Source organism: Hemiscyllium ocellatum, chromosome 2 (assembly GCF_020745735.1).
Source record: "Hemiscyllium ocellatum isolate sHemOce1 chromosome 2, sHemOce1.pat.X.cur, whole genome shotgun sequence".
NCBI lineage: Eukaryota > Metazoa > Chordata > Chondrichthyes > Orectolobiformes > Hemiscylliidae > Hemiscyllium > Hemiscyllium ocellatum.
This window is the reverse complement of record NC_083402.1, coordinates 57,325,428-57,344,449: the sequence shown is the minus strand read 5'-3', so window position 1 is coordinate 57,344,449 and position 19,022 is coordinate 57,325,428. Positions and strand designations below refer to the sequence as shown.

Genomic DNA, 19,022 nt, shown 5'->3' with positions numbered 1-19,022 from the left:
TCATCCAAATAATTCATATTTCAAATAATTGTGACATCAGCACTGACACTCCACTACTTACATATCGCCATCCTAAAAATACCCTCTTATCCAAAATCTCTGCCTTAGTTAGCCAATCCTCTACCCTTGTTAAATATACAACCTCCAAATGTTGGTCTCTTATCACATTAAATAAACTTAAGCGTGGTAATTTTTCAAATGTCTTCTGAAAATCCAAATGCATTACATCTACTGTTTCCCCTTTTTTTCCTGCTTGTTACCTCCTCAAAGACTTGGAAAACATTTTTCAGATCTGATTTCCCCTTTATGAAGCCATGTTGATTTTGTTTGATGTATTTCTAATCCTCTGCCATTACAACCTTTCTAATAAATTCTAACAATTTTGCAACAACAGAAAATAACCTAAGTAGCCTATAGGTTCTTGTCTTTGTTGTACTCCTCCCCTTTTAAAACAAACATGTTAATTTGGTAGTTTTCCAATGATGTTACTTTTACAGAATGTAAGAATTCTTCAAGGATTATTATCAGTACATCCACAATATAAGTAGTACACCTTTAACATCCTAACTCATAAGGTTCAGGGGACTTGGCAGTCTTTAGGTCTGTTTGTTTTCCTAGCATTTCTTCTCTACTGAAACTTATTCTACATATTTCCTCTCTCTTCAGCCCCTGATTATTTAGTAATTTTGGAATGCATTTAGTGTCTTAGAGTCATAGAGTCATAGAGATGTACAGCATGGAAACAGACCCTTCTGTCCAACTCGTCCATGCCGACCAGCTATCCCAACCGAATCTAGTCCCACCTGCCAGCACCCGGCTCATATCCCTCCAAACTCTTCCTATTCATATACCCATCCAAATGCCTCTTAAATGTTGCAATTGTACCAGCTTCCGCCACATCTTCTGGCAGCTCATTCCATACACGTACCACCCTCTGCATGAAAAAGTTGCCCCTTAGGTCTCTTTTATATGTTTCCCCTCTCACCCTAAACCTATGCCCTCTAGTTCTGGACTCCCCAACCCCAGGGAAAAGACTTTGTCTACTTATCCTATCCATGCCCCTCATAATTTTGTAAACCTCTATATGGTCACCCCTCAGCCTCTGACGCTCCAGGGAAAACAGCCCCAGCCTGTTCAGCCTCTCCCTGTAGCTCAGATCCTCCAACCCTGGCAACATCCTTGTAAATCTTTTCTGAACCCTTTCAAGTTTCACAACATCTTTCCAATAGGAAGGAGACCAGAATTGCACACAATATTCCAACAGTGGCCTAACCAATGTCCAGTACAGCCACAACATGACCTCACAACTTCTGTACTCAATACTCTGACCAATAAAGGAAAGCATACCAAACGCCTTCTTCACTATTCTATCTACCTGCAACTCAACTTTCAAAGAGCTATGAACCTGCACTCCAAGGTCTCTTTGTTCAGCAACACTTCCTAGGACCTTACCATTAAGTGTATAAGCCCTGCTAAGATTCGCTTTCCCAAAATGCAGCACCTCACATTTATCTGCATTAAACTCCATCTGCCTCTTCTCAGCCCTTTGGTCCATCTGGTCAAGGTCCTGTTGTAATCTGAGGTAACCCTCTTTGCTGTCCACTGCACCTCCAATTTTGGTGTCATCTGCAAACTTACTAACTGTACCTCTTGTGCTTACATCCAAATCATTTATGTAAATGACAAAAAGTAGAGGGCCCAGCACCGATCCTTGAGGCACTCCACTGGTCACAGGCCTCCAGTCTGAAAAACAACCCTCCACCACCACTCTCTGTCTTCTACCTTTGAGCCAGTTCTGTATCCAACTGGCTAGTTCTCCCTGTATTCCATGAGATCTAACCTTGCTAATAAGTCTCCCATGGGGAACCTTGTCGAACGCCTTATTGAAGTCCATTTAGATCACATCTACTGCTCTGCCCTCATCAATCCTCTTTGTTACTTCCTCAAAAACTCAATCAAGTTTGTGAGACATGATTTCCCACGCACAAAGCCGTGCTGACTATCCCGAATCAGTCCTTGCCTTTCCAAATACATGTACATCCTGTCCCTCAGGATTTCCTCCAACAACTTGCCCACCACTGAGGTCAGGCTCACTGGTCTATAGTTCCCTGACTTGTCTTTACCACCCTTCTTAAACAGTGGCACCACGTTTGCCAGTCTTCAGTCTTCCGGCACTTCACCTGTGACTATTGATGATACAAATATCTCAGCAAGAGGCCCAGCAATCACTTCTCTAGCTTCCTACAAGGTTCTCTGGTACACCTGATCAGGTCCTGGTGACTTATCCACCTTTAACCATTTCAAGATATCCAGCACTTCCTCCTCTGTAATCTGGACATTTTGCAAGATGTTACCAACTATTTCCCTCCAGTCTATGTCTTCCATATCCTTTTCCACAGTAAATACTGATGCAAAATATTCATTTAGTATCTCCCCCATTTTCTGTGGCTCCACACAAAGGCCGCCTTAGTGATCTTTGGGGGACCCTATTTTCTCCCTCGTTACCTTTTTGTCCTTAATATATTTGTAAAAACCCTTTGGATTCTCCTTAAGTCTATTTACCAAAGCTATCTCATGTCCCCGTTTTGCCCTCCTGATTTCCCTCTTAAGTATACTCCTACTTTCTTTATACTCTTCTGAGAATTCATTCGATCTATCCTGTCTATACCTGACATATGCTTCCTTCTTTTTCTTAACCAAACAACTGCTGCAAAGTATTTATAAAATCCTTTGCCATTTCCTAGTTTCTGGTTATTTTTTCTCCAACTTTATCTTTTAAGAGGTCCATGTTCACTTGGCTTCTCTCTCCCTTTTTATTTATTAAAAAAAAAGTTCTTGGTGTCTGATTTTACTTGCAAGTTTAGCTTAAAAAGTTTATCTTTTCCTTTTCTATTTTTATATAAGAATCATTTATTATCGTGAACTTTGGCCTAAACCCCAGCTGAGTTATTAGCTTAGCATGTTGACTATCTCATTACTAGGTCTGATTAGAATGGAGGTAGTTTGCAATGCATTTCAAATTATCAAGAAGTGATTGCAACTTACTTCCTTTTTTATCACGTGGAAGCATAATATAAGTAAGTTTTAATGATTTTTGCTTAAATATTCATTTCAACAGGATGCTGTTAGTACTTTAGCCATTGTAGGCTATAGTCATTGGAGAAATATTCTGCAATGAAAGTCCAGTAAGTTTGGACTGAACACATTATATATACACGAATGTATTGTGAATGGTAATGTATAGTAATGAAATATTCATCATCACACTATCTTATTTGGGTTTGTCAGCATTAATTATTATTGGTTACTATTGTCCAGTGGCAATAATCAGTCGCTATCATTACCACAAAATATGAATAAACATGTTGCACTGTCCATGCACCACCAGTTTTATAACAGCTGCTGGAAAGTGCAGACAATATTTTTAGCTTTAAATTTTGAACTTTGCTTCATCCTGCCCCAGAATGTACTGACTGTAGTCTGAATGAGCATACATTTATTTTGGAGATTGATCTTACTGTAGGATTTGTAGTATTACTTGTTTACTACTAAATCATCTGATTTTTTTTCGTTAAGTTATTCCTTTCAACATTCTTTCATGGGACGGGGCTAGTCCAGAAAGGCTTTCTATCTTACTGATATTATTGAAAGTAGGAATGGATTACACACAGCCCCTAGACGGAAGCTGCAGATTGTGTTTACTGTACAAGCGGTTGCATTTCCTAAATTCACTGATTTATAGACTCAACTGACTCCGTAGCTGATTCATTTGCTACCTTTATGTTTCAAAAATCGTTCTTCTGTTTAACACAACAAAAGTACAATTCCAATTTTGGTGGCTTGTATCCATTAATGTCTCATCTTGTGGAATGTGAAATCGGATTTGTCCTAAGGCCGGAACTTTTGCAATTCGATCTCCTAATCCTCCATCTCCCTATCTAATCCGGATGAAGAGCGGCAATATGTTGAGTGCTGTCAGAAAATCTGCAAAACATAAATGCAAATACCGCTTTGGTTATGATGAAAAGTGAATGTTGACAGCATTTTATTTGTCAAATGCTATGAATACCACATCTCCCCTGAACATGGGGGAGAACTATCATTTGAAAAGAATCCTGAGAAACCAAGGGTATATGTGAGCCAATTGTAGCAAAATGCACGGTGTGGTGGATGCGATGGCTCGAAATGGCTGTCGAGTTATGTGGATTTCAGCACTGGACAGCTCCCGGTAAAGATTTGTCCCCCTCTTGCACAATGCGTTCCTCTGACTGGCTTTCAGCAACTCCCCCGGGAACATTTGGTCGATAGTACAGAAGGTGCACTAGACTTGACGTCAGGGCAATGCTTTGCGTAGCATTTGGTGCGTAAACACTGTTTTCCATTCAAGCTCAAAGGTATCCCACTTTCATTTCGTCTGCTTGCATCCAGCTCATGAAAAAAGCAGTTTGCTTCCCCACTTACTAAAGCAGCAACCCGGGTGCAGGAGGCGTCTGCAATCATTCTGCATCTTTTACTTCTCTAAACCCTTTTGGTTTTCTTAAAGCAAGATAATTATGAAACAAAAATATTGCCTTTCCTTGCGATGTGTAGCTGTAACGGTGTTTGCAATTTGTTGTGCACCGGGCATGGCCAATGAAGACAAGCAATACGTTAATGAGTGGGCAGTGGAAGTGCTTGGAGGACCCGAGGTGGCGAAAGCTATTGCCGAAGAACTGGATTATGATTTTATGGGTCAGGTAAATATTCAATGTTTTGAACCTATGTGTATGTGTACCACTTTCTTAAATGAGAGTGACAAGAGGGCTAAAATAATAACTGATAGTGCTTATTTTCAACATTCATCACCAGTGGAGAAAACTGATCTCAAGGCAGGCTGTGCGCCCATAGTGTATGCAGAGCCGAAAAGGGTGAGAGATGATAGTCTGCACTGCTTTCTCGGGTATTCATTTTCACATTTTACCACAGACCAGCTCATACTCAATTAGCCATGCCCTTTGGAGGTACGCCAGAACACACACCAAGCGTCTGATATATTTGAATTCGGTGACATAGTCCAGGATTCTGGATCAGTGGTGCTGGAAGAGCACAGCAGTTCAGGCAGCATCCAAAGTGCAGCGAAATCGACGTTTCGGGCAAAGGCCATGACCACATAGACTCTAAACACTTCAAAAGGCAAAAGCAGCAAGGCGGTCAATGTATTTACTTGTTCAACAGTCAGATTAAATAGTATTATAGTTAACTGCAGCACACTGCTGTTCTTAAGATAGGCAGATCATATATAGATAGATCGTATGCATGCATTCGCTGGAATTTTGATGTCTGCATCCAGATCTTATGCATTTGTAAATGTTTAACTAACCTAACGCTGGATTGTGTATAACATACAGTGTGGTATTCAATCCCCGCTGGAGCTTGTGCTCTTCATTAAGCTCGTGCACAATCTCGAGTAAATAATTTGACAAATTTCAGCAACATAGCTCAGGGTAGTTCAAATCTGAGGAGACAACACAATGGGCAACAGTAAATAAGATAGAAAACGGGACAAAAAGGGGAAGGAAGAAATGTCAGATTAATGTCAAATATACAGTGATCTCTCAAAACGTGTATCTCAGATATTTTGAAAGTTTTCGTCTGCTGTTCTGTTATTGTTCGCATTTATCACAAAGCAGACCATGAGCATCAGAGCCCAGGCTATACTCATATCCAGGGTAGAGACAGAAGGGATGAAGAGTGATACATAGTTCAGGTTATGTCGAGGAGACTTTATATGGATATTTAGCCTAGGTGTATGCGAAGGGGAGGCTGGATAGTTTATATAATATCTCTGGGGACCATCCTCTTAAGAGAGTAAATCGCTGTAATGAATGAAAATTGGCGTTAATGCTATATATTTAGTTATAGTGACTTGAAAGCGGTGGTTCTTAAGCACGCGTGGAAGAAATGCCACACATTTATCTATCACATTAAAGAAATTATAGAATTCCAGACTCTCGGCAGCTTGAAAAAGGAGTAAAATCTAACCAAACAGAGAAAACACAGCCGGTTAGACATCACTTCGGAGAGAAATGACAGGTGATGAACTTTAGAGTTTGTACCTTCACAAAGAGGAATCGTTTTATGAAACTACATATCACTGGATTTCATTATGTACTCGATCTAGATAGAGACATATTGAAACCCTCAATGGGTGACAGCGTGACAAACATATGGCAGAAACGTTACAGGTCAGCACTGCATAGATGACGGTCCTAAAATGACTTGGCACTTGATCTTTTTATTGGGCCGGGACAACGGCAACTCTCTTAAAATTGAGCAAATAATTCCTTAAGATGAGATCTTAGTATTCCCGAGCTACCCAACTCCGTTAACGGCCAATGTGAGCATGTATTTCAGGTCTTCCGCGTCCACTGTATTATCTGGTGACCCAGTCTGGTTGCGAGCTGTCTCAACCTTGTGCTGTTAGCTTACTGCACCGATAGAAAGCTCACTATTTCTCACCCTCTCGCCACAACATACTATCAGAAATTCAAAACAGAAGGCGGGCTTATTTGCAAGACACCATAACTTTTCCTGCGGTTCAAAAATACCAAGCGGTCCTTCTAGTCATTACTTACCGAGATTTATTGTAATCGTTTCTTAATGTTCATGCAACCTATTTTTTTTTTAGAAAAGTTTTAGGTGCTCTGTATTAAGCGTTCTTTAATTACTGGGAACAGAAGATACGATGGTGTAGCAACAATGTAAAGAATTTCAAACACCACCTTTGTGCTGAAGCCGAAATCTGTTGATAGAATCACCTGAAATAAGGATTAAACTGTATTCGAATCATACTTAAAAGGAGGAAACACAATCGTCTAGAGGAAATCTGGCCAATTGCCTATAGAGTTCCAAAGATAGACTACTGGTCTCACTATAAATCCTGTATTCATTTTTAAAATTAACTGCCTCATAAATTGTCCAAACCACTGGCAATCTCAAATCCCTTTCCAAGTCGTTCCTTCTATTTATTTTATATTTACAATGTACATATTGTTGATCAATTTGCATAATTTTGCATTTATCCATCAGGATGTTTGATAAACAGCATGTGATTTTAATATATAAACTCATGTTTTGCACTACAAAGCTATAAAATAATTAATACTGTTATAATATGATTTTAAAAACTGACACCTTTACTGCAAATCAATACCAAGGTATGCAACTTCAAGTTTAAGCAATTAGATAGCAATGGAGAGGATAGAATTGATCAATATACATTCAGTGGATGACCAATGAAATACTTTATAAAGTATCCTGAACATGCAGGACAGTCAAATTTGAAGGACTTAAATAAATATAACTTTAAATGGGCTTCAAGTGAGTCACATATTTGAAATTAGTATGACAAATACATTAAACAAAGGTTGCAGGAGAAAGAAAGACTAGCGTGTGCATAGAGATTTTCACAGCCAACATATGTTTCAAAGTGCTTTACAGGTAATTAAGTACATTTTGAAGTGTATTCACTGTTGTAGGAAACACAGAAACTAATGTTTTCTCAGCAGAGCAGCAAAAGTTATAACGACCAGCTAACAGCCTCCTGTTTGGGGTGGCATGGTGGCTCAGTGGTTAGCATTGTTGCCTCGTAGTACCAGTAATCTCGGTTCGATTCCAACCTCAGGTGATTGTCTGTGTGGAGTTTACACATTCTCCCTGTGTCCATGTGGGTTTCCTCCGACAGTCCAAAGATGTGCAGGTCAGGTGAATTGGCCATACTAAATTACCCATAGTGTTAGGTGCATCAGTCAGAGGGAAATGGGTCTGGGTGGGTTACTCTTCGGAGGGTCGGGGTGGACTTGTTGGGCCATAGGGCCTGTACAGTATCTAATCTCTAAAAGAAATACAGTAAAATTATGATAAGTTAAATAGGAAGGAGTCTGCCCAGAAATTTGTGTTAAATGGAGCTTCATCATAGTTGAGGAAACCTTCTACATAGCCCCGTTTTTCTAAAGCACTCAATATGTGAAACAAGGATATTGCTATGACAAAGTAAATATGTGAGAAATGTTCTTCATCTTTCAATTTGGTCACACCTTACAATGGCCTAACCTTGTATTATAAAAGGCTGGGATTTAGCACTAGAAAACATTAGTAACCTTATTCTGCTTAGAATGCTATCTTCGGATGAGTCTGCCATGTCATCAGTGTAACCAAACATGTTTCCTGTGTTTTATATAGCAATGAAAAATTCTGGAGAATGATCTTTGTGGCTTCAGCTAGGAAAACTGACATGTACATAGTTAGTTAAAAATCACACAACACCAGGTTATAGTCCAACAGGTTTAATTGGAAGCACTAGCTTTCAGAGTGCTGCTCCTTCACCTGTTGAAGGAGCGGGGCTCCGAAAGCTAGTGCTTCCAATTAAACCTGTTGGACTATAACCTAGTGTTGTGTGATTTTTAACTTTGTACACCCCAGTCCAACACTGGCATCTCCAAATCATGTACATAGTTATGCATTCATCAGACTCTTCAGGCTCTTCAGTGTGATACAGTTCATTTTCTTCCATTGACACATTTTGTCCACTTTTCTGATCCATATGCCACAAAATGCTGGAGGTCAGTTTACGGGTTTGTTGGTTTCAAATTGTGTGTGTAGTGTCTTGACAGTCACAAAACAACATGGCTTCTTGGACTTCATGATCACAAGAAGCAACAACCTTTCAGTGCTATCCATGTTGGCATAGAGCAGAGCAGTGACATATTCCTTGTTCGGTTTTCCACTTTTATACATTTCATTGTTAATCTTCAAAGAGCGATCTGGAAAAAGAGAACAAAATAATTCATCTGTTATAAAAATGTGTCTTGCTGCATGTTGGCTCAGAATATGGGTCACCACTGCAGACTTGCCGTGATTTTGTCCTTCACCTAACTCTACTCCAATTGATTAGTGTGCAGCCATTCAAATAATCCAGAGATACCAGTCTGAAACTTTGTCTTATCAAGTGGATCTTTTCATTCGATTTCTTATTATTTTGTCAGGACATGCTCACAACTTCACTACAACTAGAATTTTGAGCTATCTGAATTTGACTCATTGCAGATTCAGTGTAGTGCTATGAAATCTTTTACACACACTGAAATGGAAATAAGGCTTTGGTTTAATATTGTATACAAGAAATGCACTTTTAGCAGTACAGTGCTCACCCAATATCACACTCAAGTGTCAGCTTTGACCCTTGTACTCAAACCATGGAATTAAACTTGAATTCTGACCCTTGTAAATCACAAGGCAAAGGTGCTACCAACTGTGTCGCAGTTGACAACTAGATAAGGGAAACCATTGTGATGTATTCATGAACTTTCACAACTATTTAAAATGACAAAAAAGGAGAACAATAAATCACTCATGGGAAAATGATGGCTAAACGGTATTGTCCCCGGATTATTAACGTTCTGGGGTCTCAGGTTTGAATCCTGCTACTGCAGATGATGGAATTTGAATTAAATGAAAATCTGGAATTAAGAGTCTCATGATGACCACAAAACCATTGTCAATTGTTGGGAAAACCCATCTTGGTCAGTAATGCTCTTAAGGGAAGGAAACTGCCATCCTTACCTGGCCTGGCCTCCATGTGACTCCAGACCCAAAGCAATGCAGTTGATTCTGAGCTGCTCTCTGGGCAATTAGGGATGGACAATAAATGTTGGCCTCGCCAGTGATGCCCACATTTCATGAATGAAATAAAAATGTTTTCAAAACTCTAAGCCCAACAGTCAGCAATAAGAAATTCTTATACTACATTAACAATAGAAAATGGTATTAAATGAAGATATATAAATATATAACTGTGAATGAAGTATACCATTTACATTACATTCATTGCTTCATTGCTGGTGGTTTAGTTTGGCAGCTGACTGCACAAGAGTCAGTTGGTCAGGAAATAGAACACAAGATAATTTCAGCCAAAAGGAATAGATCCTGTTCTCTTCCCTGAAAGATGTTATTGAGGTATTTGAGCTAAGAGGATAACCCAGTAACTTTTGAAGTTTTTTAGTTACTGTTCATTGAAAAACATACTACAGTTATTCAAAAAAGTCTCCACTAACAATGGTATTAGTAGCTTCTACCAACATTGGAAATTGTACATCAAAACATAAGCGGCTGTTGGTCAACTGACTGTCTTTCTTAGATGACCTAAAGGGATAGAAACTGACAAATTCACATGATTTGGAGGTGCCGGTGTTGGACTGGGGTGTACAAAGTTAAAAATCACACAACACCAGGTTATAGTCCAACAGGTTTAATTGGAAGCACACTAGCTTCAGGTGATGAAGGAGCATCGCTCCGCAAGCTAGTGTGCTTCCAATTAAACCTGTTGGACTATAACCTAGTGTTGTGTGATTCTTAACTTTGACAAATTCACAGGAAGCTATATGCAATATCACTTTATATTTATGTGGAGAATTTGACACAACAAAATATCCCAACATGCTTCTCAGGAGCTAGAAAACAAATTATGTCACAAAAGGCCATAAGGTTTAAATAGTGTCCTAAAGCGGAAAGCCAAGTGGAAAGACTGATAAATAAAGGCAGACAATTTCAGAACTCAGGGTGAAGGTAATCAAAAGCTTGACCACCAATTATAGTTTTATTAAAATTGAGGATGCTCAAGAGGTTAAAATGAGGTGAGTGTAAATATCTCAGATGATGTGGGACTGGAGGAGAATACAGTGACAGGAATGCACGAGGCCATGGTAGGAATTTTAAATGAGAGATGAGAACATAAAAATTAGGATGTTGCTTGACTGAGAATCAACGTGTGTTGGCAAGCACAGGGATGCTAACTGATTAGGACTAGCTGTGAATTAAAATATGGGAAGCAGCATTTGGATAACTACAAGTTTATGGGTCTCACAATGTGGGAAGCTAGCCAGGAGTTTATTGGAATAACCCAATACAGAGGTAACAAAGACATGAATGAGAGCTTCAGAAGCTGATGAGCAGATGAATAAAGTCAAGTGCTGTTATGGAGTTAGAAACAGCTGGTTTTATTAGTGTTACAAATATGTGGTCAGAAGCTCATGACATGAAATTTGTAAACAGTCTGGTTTAATCATAGGGAAAGTAATGGAGTCAGCAGTTAGAGAAAATAACTTGTAGTGCAGACTAAAGACAATATTTAATATTTAATTGGAGCAAACTTCTGTTCCTTCTGTACTGGAAGTCAATAGCAATCTAATAATTAAATACTAGTGGAGGAGTTGTGTGTGATAATGGTGAATAAAGCTGCTGCATGTTTGTGAAAACAAATGCTGTGATTTCAGATAAAACCATGCCCCTTTTGCAGGAGTGAGTATGCCATGTTATGTGATTTAATTACTGAACAGCATAGCTAGTCACTTTGACAGCATCTGTGAAAAGGTAAGAATGTAAGGTCAGCATGCTAAAGGCTTCTGGGGTAAAGCTGCTTTTGGGGTTAAGGTGCCAGCTAGGTAGGGAGAAGAGTGACTTGTGGGAGAGATAGATAGGATGCCAGGTGGGTGGAATGCCAAGTGGATAGTGTGCAAAGTAGGAATGATCACTGGCATGCAAGGTGAGTGGGGTCCAGGTGGATGAAATGAGTATGGTGCCACATAGATAGGATGCAAGGGTGCCAGCTAAATAAAGTAAAGTAAGATAGTTTTGGTGAGCTGTTATCGGTGCAGCAGAGGAAGGGAGTGGAAGGGAACATATTAGGTACAACAGGTGGGAGCAAGTGCCAGATACTGGGAAGGTTAAGCTGGTAGAGGACATGGGGAGTCAGTCTCAGTCTGACAGTAGGAAATAGTTACAGTGGCAAAAAGGAATGGATGTTCTGGTTGAGAAGTTATCAAATCTGGTGAAAGAGAGGGATACATCAAGAACATCAAACTGTGATCCAATTAGAGTTGAAGGATGTTGGGTTCAAAGGATGGGAGAGGGTATCATGCCCCTGTGTGTCAGGCTGGCAGAAGAGGTGTTTTGGTTCGGGTGAAAAATTATTGGGTCCAGAGTTTGGTTAGATAAGGTGGCTGAATGGTTAGTTTGTGATCCAGTATGATGCCAACAGCACAAGTTCATTGTCTGTACCAGCTGAGGTCACCATCAAGGTCCCACTTTCACAACACTGCCCCTTGCTCAACAGGGAGTGGGTGCACTGTGAATATTTGGTTAGGCCAAGGTCCGTCAGATGTGAGACTAATTGGGTCCAACAGGTAGGAGGGATTATTGCATCAGAGGAGGTCAGAATTACAGTAGCAATGTTTTTTGATCAGATTGATAGAGTTCAGCAAGATGGGGATAGGGATCTGATTGGGGTTGGAATGGTTGTCAGCGGATTGGGTGTTGTCAGGGGTTGGGTGAGATATAGTTGAGGCATCAGTGGTGAAATGGGTTCGGGGGGGCATCAGTTTAATAATGATTCAGGCGTTAAAGCAAGTTTTTAATTGTCTTGCATTTTCTGGTCAATTACTAAACTTAATTGAGTGAATTCCTCTAAGGTTTCCAACTTCAAAGGGCATTTTTGAATTATTCCAGACGTGAGGGAGTTTTCTAAAAATTAAATTACAGGCTGTGGCCATCACTGGCTAGTTCAGCATTTATTACCTATCCCTAATTGCCCAGAGAGTAGTTAAGAGTCAACCACTTTGCTGTGAGTCTGGAGTCACATGTAGACCACACCAGGAAAGGAAAGTAGTTTCCTTCCCTCAAGGATATACCCAACAGATCATGGTCATCATCAGACTCTTAATTCCAGACTTTTTACTGAATTCAAATTCCACCATCTGCCATGCCCTTTAGAATTTCCATAGAGTCAGCTTCTTCAGGAATTCCACATAGTTCTAACTGGTAACTCCAGTCTACATTTTGCCAATGATTTTTAATTAGATTTAATTAGATTCCTTACAGTATGGAAACAGGCCCTTTGGGCCTTTGGCCACACTGACCCTCTGGAGAGTAACCCACTCAGATCTATTCCCCTTCCCTTTTATTTACCCCTGACTAATGCATCTAACACTACGGGCAATTTACCATGGCCAATTCACCTGACTACACATTTTTCGATGTGGGAGGAAACCGGAGCATCTGGAGGAACGCAGACATGGGGAGAATGTGCAAACTCCACACATACAGTCACCCAAGGTGGGAATTGAACCCGGGTCCCTGGCGCTATGAGGTAGCAGCGCTAACCACTGAGACGCAGTGCCACCCGATTTTTGGGTCATCAGAGTATATGGACCAATGTAGGTAAAACATGGAATGGAATAGAGTTATCTGAAAGTAAGGGAAGAATGATGTGTAAGCTAGAAAGTGATGTCAGAGGTGTTAATCTGGATAGGTTCAGATGAACAGATGAACAGGAATCTGAATTTTCCAAAAATTGGTGCTGGATGTCTTATTATTGTCAAGCTACATAAACTGGATTTAGAAACCCAGCTATTTGACATAAAACTAAATTATAGGAGGACCAGAGGACCTTTATAGAGGTTTATAAAATAATGAGGGGCATGGATAGGGTAAATAGACACATTTTTTAGACTTAAAAGGGACCTATGGGACAACTTCTTCACACAGAATTGGTGCGTATATGGAATGAGCTGCCAGAGGAAGTGATGGAGGCTGGTACAGTTCCAACATTTAAAAGGCATCTGGATGGGCACATGGAAGGGTTTAGAGGGATATGGGCCAAGTACTGGCAAATGGGACTAGATTAATTTAGAATATCTGGTCAGTATGAATGAGTTGGACCAAAGGGACTGTTTCCATATTGAACATTTCTATGACTCGATGACTCTATGACAGAAGTTGAGTCTTACAAGACAGCTGATAACTGTAAGAGTTAGGTGAAAGTTTAGAATTGGTGCAATTATGGAGGATGAATTGTTAAGTATCAAATATTGTATAATGGAAGTGACGTAGAAAACACAAATTCTTAAAGGAGATTATTGGACTACCTCATTGTGGGAAAAGATCTGCTAACCCATGATAGGCCCACGAAAGCAAAATTTGCCAAACATTACCAAAAACACCCAGAATTCCCAAGCAGGCTCACAAGCCAAGACAGCCCACGCAGACAAGAGGATTCACTTTAAGTTCGTTAACAATCACAGAGCACCACAGATATCTCAAAGCCCCAGTGGCAGTTTCACAACCCAGCAATATCAAAGCCACACAAAGAGCAGGTCAGACAGAGAGGCACCAGCAAGGGCATGCTCCAGGAACAGGACAATGGAAGCACCTCACCACTTCAGAGAAGACATTAACATCTACCTGTGAAGAGGAATGAAACCATTGATGCTGTCAGGATGTTGCATTGTGTGAAGGAACAGGACATTCATCCGATAACTGTTTTCCAATTAGTATCCTTGCAACTAGATACCATTTCCAGATATATTGTATGATTTGGAGATGCCGATGTTGAACTGGGGTGTACAAAGTTAAAACTCACACAACACCAGATTATAGTCCAACAGGTTTAATTGGAAGCACACAAAAATATGGAACGCTTCACGAATGTGCGTGTCATCCTTGCGCAGGAGCCAGGTGTTGTGTGATTTTTAACTTTGTACACCCCAGTCCGACACCAGCATCTCCAAATCATGACTGCTCTCGACACCACTAACCGCCGACTTCCAATTAAACCTGTTGGACTATAACCTGATGTTGTGTGATTTTTAACCAGGTACATTGTAGTTTCCCATTTCTTAATCAGCCTCATTGTGCACATTAGCATAAAACTGGTCTCATCCTCAGCTCTGGGAAGAGAAATCTGATCTACCTGTGCAGACTGTCAGTTCTGTGTCAGCCTAGTCAGTTTCTCTCCCAGCCATATGGCTTGCAATGAACTGTTTGTTAATTTCACTTCGAGTTGCATGCTTTGTGATCGCTAACCAATTGGGCAAATTTCTCTGACACTTATTCAGATGATATAATAAAAATGGCTCTTTTGTCTGAATGGTGGAACAGGATTGGCCAGATATGTGTCTTGAGTGTCTTAGTTACATCATCATTGAGCGATACCATAATTCCATTTATCCATCATTGCTCCAGTCTCCAAACTGAATGTGATCTTGGTAGTGCATGTGCTGAAATGTATTGTTCTAACAGTAAACACTGCAGGGTAAAAACAATGACTGCAGATGCTGGAAACCAGATTCTGGATGAGTGATGTGGAAGAGCACAGCAGTTCAGGCAGCATCTGAAGAGCAGTAAAATCGACGTTTTGGGTAAAAGCCCTTCATCAGGAATCAAGGCAGAGAGCCTGAAGTGTGGAGAGATAAGCTAGAGGAGGGTGGGGGTGGGGAGAAAGTAGCATAGAGTACAATAAGTGAGTGGGGGAGGGGATGAAGGTTGCAAATGTGTTGCTGGTCAAAGCACAGCAGGCCAGGCAGCATCTCAGGAATACAGAATTCAACGTTTCGAGCATAAGCCCTTCATCAGGAATAAGAGAGAGAGCCAAGCAGGCTAAGATAAAAGGTAGGGAGGAGGGACTAGGGGGAGGGGCGATGGAGGTGGGATAGGTGGAAGGAGGTCAAGGTGAGGGTGATAGGCCGGAGTGGGTTGGGGGCGGAGAGGTCAGGAAGAGGATTGCAGGTTAGGAGGGCGGTGCTGAGTTGAGGGAACCGACTGAGACAAGGTGGGGGGAGGGGAAATGAGGAAACTGGAGAAATCTGAATTCATACCTTGTGGTTGGAGGGTTCCCAGGCGGAAGATGAGGCACTCCTCCTCCAGCCGTCGTGTTGTTGTGTTCTGCCGGTGGAGGAGTCCAAGGACCTGCATGTCCTCGGTGGAGTGGGAGGGAGAGTTAAAGTGTTGAGCCATGGGGTGATAGGGTTGGTTGGTTCGGGCGGCCCGGAGGTGTTCTCTGAAGCGTTCCGCAAGTAAGCGGCCGGTCTCACCAATATAGAGGAGGCCACATCGGGTGCAGCGGATGCAATAGATGATGTGTGTGGAGGTACAGGTGAACTTGTGGCGGATATGGAAGGATCCCTTGGGGCCTTGGAGGGAAGTGAGTGTGGAGGTGTGGGCGCAAGTTTTACATTTCCTGCGGTTGCAGGGGAAGGTGCCGGGGGTGGAGGTTGGGTTGGTGGGGGGTGTGGATCTGACGAGGGAGTCACAAAGGGAGTGGTCCTTGCGGAACGCTGATAGGGGAGGGGAGGGAAATATATCCTTGGTGGTGGGGTCCGTTTGGAGGTGGCGGAAATGGCGGCGGATGATACGTTGTATGCGGAGGTTGGTGGGGTGGTAGGTGAGAACCAGTGGGGTTCTGTCTTGGTGGCGGTTGGAGGAGCGGGGCTCAAGGGCGGAGGAGCGGGAAGTGGAGGCGTTGCGGTGGAAGGCATCGTCGATCACATCTGGGGGGAATCTGCGGTCCTTGAAGAAGGAGGCCATCTGGGCTGTGCGGTGTTGGAATTGGTCCTCCTGGGAGCAGATGCGGCGGAGACGAAGGAATTGGGAATATGGGATGGCGTTTTTACAGGGGGCAGGGTGGGAGGAGGTGTAGTCCAGGTAGCTGTGGGAGTCAGTCGGTTTATAATAGATTTCTGTGTTGAGTCGGTCGCCCGAGATAGAAATGGAAAGGTCTAGGAAGGGGAGGGAGGAGTCTGAGACAGTCCAGGTGAATTTCAGGTCGGGATGGAAAGTGTTAGTAAAGTTGATGAACTGTTCAACCTCCTCGTGGGAGCACGAGGCAGCGCCGATACAGTCATCGATGTAGCGGAGGAAAAGGTGGGGGGTGGTGCCAGTGTAGTTGCGGAAGATGGACTGTTCCACATATCCTATGAAGAGGCAGGCATAGCTGGGGCCCATGCGGGTGCCCATGGCAACTCCTTTAGTTTGGAGGAAGTGGGAGGATTGAAAAGAGAAGTTATTCAGGGTGAGGACCAGTTCAGTCAGTCGAAGGAGGGTGTCAGTGGAAGGGTACTGGTTGGTGCGGCGGGAAAGGAAGAAGCGGAGGGCTTTGAGTCCTTCGTGATGGGGGATGGAGGTGTACAGGGACTGGATGTCCATAGTGAAAATAAGGCGTTGGGGACCGGGGAAGCGAAAATCCTGGAGGAGGTGGAGGGCGTGGGTGGTGTCCCGAACATAGGTGGGGAGTTCTTGGACTAAAGGGGACAGGACCGTGTCGAGGTATTGGGAGATGAGTTCGGTGGGGCAGGAGCAGGCTGAGACAATGGGTCGGCCGGGGCAGGCAGGTTTGTGGATTTTGGGCAGGAGGTAGAAACGGGCGGTGCGGGGTTGTGGGACTATGAGGTTGGAGGCGGTGGATGGGAGATCCCCTGAGGTGATGAGGTCCTGGATGGTCTGGGAGATGATGGTTTGGTGGTGGGAGGTGGGGTCGTGGTCAAGGGGGCGATAAGAGGAGGCGTCCGCGAGCTGGCGTTTGGCTTCAGCGGTATACAGGTCAGTGCGCCAAACTACCACCGCGTCTCCCTTGTCTGCGGGTTTGATGGTGAGGTTGGGATTGGAGCGGAGGGAATGGAGGGCTGCACGTTCTGAGGGTGAGAGGTTGGAGTGGGTGAGAGGGGTGGACAGGTTGAGTCGGTTAATGTCACGGCGGCAGTTGGCTATAAAGAGGTCGAGGGCGGGTAGGAGGCCAGCACGGGGTGTCCAGGTGGATGGGGTGTGTTGGAGGCGGGAGAAGGGGTCGTCAGAGGGTGGGCGGGAGTCTTGGTTGTGAAAGTAGGCACGGAGGCGAAGGCGGCGGAAGAATTGTTCAATATCTCGCCGCGTGTTGAACTCATTAATCCGAGGGCGTAGGGGAATGAAGGTGAGGCCCCTGCTGAGGACTGATCTTTCATCCTCAGAGAGGGGGAGATCTGGAGGGATGGTGAAAATCCGGCAAGGCTGGGAGCTAGGGGATGAAGGTGATAGGTCAGGGAGGAGGGTGGAGTGGATAGGTGGAAAAGAAGATAGGCAGGTAGGCCAAGTCATGGGGACAGTGCTGAGCTGGAAGTTTGGAATTAGGGTGAGGTGGGGGAAGGGGGAATGAGGAAACTGTTGGAGTCCACATTGATGCCCTGGGGTTGAAGTGTTTCGAGGTGGAAGATGAGGCGTTCTTCCTCCAGGCGTCTGGTGGTGAGGGAGCGGCGGTGAAGGAGGCCCAGGACCTCCATGTCCTCGGAAGAGTGGAAGGGGGAGTTGAAATGTTGGGCCACGGGGCGGTGGGGTTGATTGGTGGGGGTGTCCCGGAGATGTTCCCTAAAGTGCTCTGCTAGGAGGTGTCCAGTCTCCCCAATGTAGAGGAGACTGCATTGGGAGCAACGGATACAACAAATGATATTAGTGAATGTGCAGGTAAAACTTTGATGGATGTGGAAGGCTCCTTTAGGGCCATGGATGGAGGTGAGGGAGGAGGTGTGGGCTCAGGTTTTACAGTTCATGCGGTGGCAGGAGAAGGTGCCAGGATGGGAGGGTGGGTTGTAGGGGGGCATGGACCTAACCAGGTAGTCACGGAGGGAATGGTATTTGCGGAAGGCGGAAAGGGGTGGGGAGGGAAATATATCCCTGGTGGTGTGGTCTTTTTGGAGGTGGCAGAAATGTCGGCGGATGATTTGGTTTTTGCGAAGGTTGGTAGTGTGGAAGGTGAGCACCAGGGGCGTTCTGTCCTTGTTATGGTTAGGGTGGGTCTGAGGGCGGAGGGATGTGGACGAGATGCGTTGGAGGGCATCTTTAACCACGTGGGAAGGGAAATTGCGGTCTCTAAAGAAGGAGGCTATCTGGTGTGTTCTGTGGTCGAACCGATCGTCCTGGGAGCAGATATGGCAGAGGAATTGGGAATATGGGATGGCATTTTTACAGAAGGTAGGGTGGGAAGAGGTGTAATCCAGGTAGCTGTGGGAGTCGGTGGGTTTGTAAAAAATGTCAGTGTCAAGTTGGTCATCATTAATGGAGTTGGAGAGGTTGAGGAAGAGGAGGGAGGTGTCAGAGATGGTCCAGGTAAATTTAAGGTCAGGGTGGAATGTGTCGGTGAAGTTGATGAATTGCTCAGTCTCCTCGCGGGAGCCCGGGCACCAATG

At 43.3% G+C, this 19,022-nt stretch overlaps 1 protein-coding gene across 1 annotated transcript in view; it reads left to right on the top strand.

The window, feature by feature from the left end:
• The first annotated feature begins 4,553 nt into the window (after positions 1-4,553).
• pcsk1 (proprotein convertase subtilisin/kexin type 1) overlaps positions 4,554-19,022 on the top strand; it is a 74,696-nt gene continuing 60,227 nt past the window's right edge. The window contains exon 1 of the mRNA XM_060841398.1: positions 4,554-4,736. Within this exon, the coding sequence (XP_060697381.1) occupies positions 4,554-4,736 (183 nt within the window). The remainder of the gene's footprint in view (positions 4,737-19,022) is intronic.